The sequence below is a fragment of the Phalangium opilio genome, unplaced genomic scaffold, assembly GCF_054372755.1.
Source record: "Phalangium opilio isolate 3A_F unplaced genomic scaffold, DU_Popi_V2 ptg000089l_1, whole genome shotgun sequence".
NCBI classification, from domain to species: Eukaryota; Metazoa; Arthropoda; class Arachnida; order Opiliones; family Phalangiidae; genus Phalangium; species Phalangium opilio.
The window spans coordinates 4,429,131-4,433,262 of NW_028324194.1; the positions used below are offsets into that span (position 1 = coordinate 4,429,131).

Here is a 4,132-nt window from a genome sequence, read left to right on the forward strand (position 1 = left end):
GTTTAATTTTTATGGAAACTAAGCAAACTAGAGTGTTTACTATCAAAGTAATTACTTGTTTGTATCACACTCTCAATAGTTCATAAAACACATCAATTTGTTATGAGTAAATCATAAGTTTATAAGACATGTTCCATAAGTTTGATACTACAAATACTTCTTGATGCTAGAGACTTACTGAGAGCTAGTTCGAGAACGACAAGCGAGAATTGACTACACTCGGTTAATTTTGCTGTCCATCTTCCTATTTAGTCTCTACTTTGTCTTTGATAGCCTCACACCAGGCGTCGCTTTTCGAAAATCTATGACCTACGCCACTTCATTACAAGCTCTTAGCTACCAGGGACAAACTTATGGAACAAATCCTTATTTATTTCTCAGCTTGGAACTTCACTTTATGGTTTTGTTTTGCTCGACTACAGGACTTTTAGTTTAGGGAAAAGAAGAACACAATTTTGCGAGCTCTTAGATTCTATTGATGTTTTCCAACATGTCCTTGTTGATGGAATTATTTCTTTTGATTTGAAACGCCGTAGAAATCGTTGTTAAGGGAAATGGCGACTTGTAAAACAAGGGTCTGGCATCTTCTTTCGTGAGAGTTTCCTTGCAGTAGTCTTCCACATCATCGATTTCATCATTCCAGACGACATACACTCCCTTTCCCGTCGACACACTCGACAGATAATCTCTCATAACAGGTTTTTCCTTTATACGTCTACGGCGGATTTGCTTGCCTTCAGTTCCAGGTATGGACTTTATGGAAAAAGATGTCAAAGATATACTTTTGCAAAATTATAAACGAGACTGAGTGTTTGCTCGAGAACCACGCGAGAATTGACTACACGCGGTTTTACAGTTCATCTTTCTATTTAGTCTGTACGTAAAGCGTCGCTTTACGAAATTCTGTGACGTTTCACCTACTTCACTTCATGACAAGCTCTCAGTAACCAATGACAAATCTATTAAACATATCTTAAGAAATTGTGATATAAATGATGGCTTTGGCATAATTTTAACTGACTCGATCTATATTGGTTCTTGGTCGCAATTGCACCAAAATGTTTCTTACTTTTAAGAAGTCAATCATAGCAGCGGAATACTTAGGTGTGTAGAATTTAAGGTCTTTTACTAGCAATATGTCTTTCAAATTGTTAAAAATTGTTTTCTGTCCGATCAAAACATCAGCGGTGATGAATGACAACAGAGCACTGTTCGTCACGATTAAAGTAGCAAACCAAATATTCAGTAAATGCTTGGATATTCCATGATTCAGTTTTACAACCCAACCTGCGGAAATTTAGAAAACAGTTGGAAGAGGGAATTGAAACAAATTCTTTGTTTAAAACTTACTTTTTTGTAACAGAGGAGCGAAGTACATCCATATGAATGATCCAAATTGATTCGACTTTTCAAACCATTTCGTCAAAGCGGCGAGAATCAAAATTGTCAAGAATAACAGTCCAAGGAACTGAATAATAAGGGTTCACTTGATCAAAATTACATTGTGAACAACTTTTACTACACAATTTCACGAAAATTGCATTTATCACCGCAAATAATTATAAATAGACAAAGTTAAAGATAAGTGTAGAAAATTAATTGTTTGAAGTACCAGATATTAAAATTTTCATTTTCAGAGACACGATTACAAAACCTCAATTATTTGAAAAACTTTCTTATATTCGTTTTTTTTTCACAAAAATTTTTTAAGTAAAATATTTTATCATGAAATATGTGCATAATTTTCGATATAGTAAACGCACGCATTTTATTTTCTCTATAATATTTAGGGTTAGTTTGAGTATATAAGGAGAATAAAATGGACAGAAAAGCATTGATAGCAGACAAAATAAAACTAAAATAAGTATGAAAACTTAACAAAACGTGTTCGTTAATTTTAAAGTTTTCGAACTTTCAAAAATTGACGTGTTGTATATCTCTCAAATGATCACGATCAAGCAATAGATCTTTTTGACTCTAATAACTACATCACAGTCAAACGGCGTATGCAATTTTCCGATTCGCAATATTTTCAATTTTAAAATATAAAAATTTAAATTCCTCTACAGCTCAATTTTTCAGAGATCTGGCGGAGCTTCTTGGGGAGAGGGGGATACCTCATTGGCGGCCCAGGTTTCTCTTTTTCAAGTTATTTTAGTATGGCAATGGGAGTTTGAATTTTCATCTTTAGTTTTTGAATTAGTTGAGAAGAAGTAAATTGAATGTTTGCTCACCCATGAAGGTATGGTGAAAATATTTGTAAGGAAGGTTCCCCGCTTCGTGGGAGATAGTTGAGAATACATTATGGCTTTGGTGTAATACAGCTCTGCCGTTGATTCGTATTTCTTTGACCGTTTGTACGAAATAGCGCTGGGGTATGCATTCAATTCCCACAACTCATAGGACTATAATTTTTAACAACCACATAATATTACTAATAAGAAAATAAGGAAACTGTAACTAAAAGAGAACTAATTCGCTATCAGTAAGGTATAACTTTAACGGATGTACACTGTACCTTGCATGAGCAGTTCCCAAAAGAGCTATTACATAATACAGCGGCGTGTTTTAAAACTGCTGTTTTAGTCAAAACTTAACCTAAGAACTACTTTTGCGAAATTACAGTTAAGTTTTGAACAATTTTTAACCCTACAATTTACCATACCTATTAAGTACAACGCTAACATAATCTAACCTTTCTTGACCTATAACTATTCGTCTTTCAATAACAATACCTAACCTTAAAAAAATTACAAATGGTTTTATACAAAATAACAATTGATATTTCATTTTTGTAACCCTCTGTCTTGAACGTTCGTAAACTTGCAACTATTTTCTGTTAAAATAATCTTATAAATGTTTGCAATGAAAAAAGGAAGAAAAAACATAAATAACGATTAATGAACACATAATTATAAGCTACATCTGCCTCGTGTTTACTTACTAAAGTGGTTTAGGGAATTATTCTAAAAAATGTGACAGTAATAAGATTTTCTTTGCCTATTGCTCGAACGTTAGGTTTCACTGATATTGATTCTGCGAAATGGATAAATTAAAGGGTTAAATTACTTACATTTTCAAATGTAACGCTGCAAAAATATTTTCAAAAAGTACACAATTAGAAATCAATGTTTTGAAAACTACTTGGTATGTTTAACAGCAGGTTTCTATAGAAGACTAATTGAATTTCAAAGAAAGAGGCCTTATCCTTAAACGCTATACCATAAGTTTATAAGATGCGTTCCATAAGTGTGACTTCGTAATGCTAGAGACTTATTGAGAACTAGTTCTAGAACGATGCGAGAATTTACTATAGGTGGTTTTGCAATCCATCTTCCCATTTAGTCTGTGCTTAGTCTTTGACAGCGCCTCACCAGGCGTCGTTTTACGAGAATCTATGACGTTTCACTTAATGAGAAGCTCTCAGTGACAAACTTATGGAACAGATAATATGAAGCTATGTGCTTGTTTGGTTTAATATAAATCGCTAGAAGCAGAGTTTTGGAGCTGGACCAGTTGCGTGATCTGTCGTGAGAAATTGGCGTGAAAGTCGTGATGTCAGACTTGGCGTGAAACCTCATGATGGCGTGTAATCTCATGACGGCCACTCGAGATAAGGTTATCTATTCCCCTTGGCGTATCTTATCTTATTTTTTCGAAAATGTTAAACGCATGTCCTCACTGATAAGGATTGAATAATGAAGTTTGAAACCCATGTTCGGCGAGTTAGGCTTAAAACCATGTCGTATTGACTTTCAACAACGTGGCTGTCAACGTCATGGTAAACACCCGCCAAGTGTTAGGCTTAAGACCATGTGTCATATTGACTTTTCACGATGTGCTTCCCACGTATAAAAAACGTGGTAGGTTTGAGGATAAGGCATTTTACGATTCATCAAGCGCTCATCGAAATGTAAGTATACTTTCTCCTTAAATTTTTAGTGTTATGTTTAAATCTTAGTTTGCATCTTAATTCTGTTTTACGCGAATATTTAGGGATAACTCCAACGTTTTCGGGAATTCCTTAACTAAATCAGTCAGTGTAACAGCGGACTGTAATATTTGACTAGGAATGACCGATGGTTCTACGTGGATTATATTAAGTGAGGATCAGTACACACAACTTTATGGG

At 34.4% G+C, this 4,132-nt stretch overlaps 1 protein-coding gene across 2 annotated transcripts; it reads right to left on the minus strand.

The window, feature by feature from the left end:
* Window positions 1-376: 376 nt before the first annotated feature.
* LOC149647099 (uncharacterized) lies at window positions 377-3,624 on the minus strand. Of its 2 annotated transcripts, XM_089849699.1 has the most exons (5): window positions 3,074-3,624; window positions 2,235-2,405; window positions 1,351-1,468; window positions 1,070-1,287; window positions 377-753 (listed from the first exon to the last, which is right to left on the minus strand). In XM_089849699.1, exons 2-5 carry the CDS (start codon window positions 2,301-2,303, stop codon window positions 466-468), a joined length of 693 nt encoding a protein of 230 aa, XP_089705825.1. In that variant the 5' UTR covers window positions 2,304-2,405; window positions 3,074-3,624; the 3' UTR covers window positions 377-465. The 2 variants fall into 2 exon arrangements, with proteins under 2 accessions (XP_089705825.1, XP_089705824.1); XM_089849698.1 differs by lacking the exon at window positions 3,074-3,624 and having other exon boundaries at window positions 2,235-2,506.
* Between the last annotated feature and the right edge of the window lie 508 nt (window positions 3,625-4,132).

Excerpts from the sequence above, each read along its gene's own strand:
- LOC149647099 (XM_089849699.1), bottom strand. The coding sequence starts at position 2,303 with ATGTATTCTCAACTATCTCCCACGAAGCGGGGAACCTTCCTTACAAAT. Across the intron at positions 1,288-1,350 it reads CGCTCCTCTGTTACAAAAAA|GTTGGGTTGTAAAACTGAAT; the intron begins GTAAGTTTTAAA and ends AAATTTCCGCAG. Across the intron at positions 754-1,069 it reads CTATGATTGACTTCTTAAAA|TCCATACCTGGAACTGAAGG; the intron begins GTAAGAAACATT and ends TTTTCCATAAAG.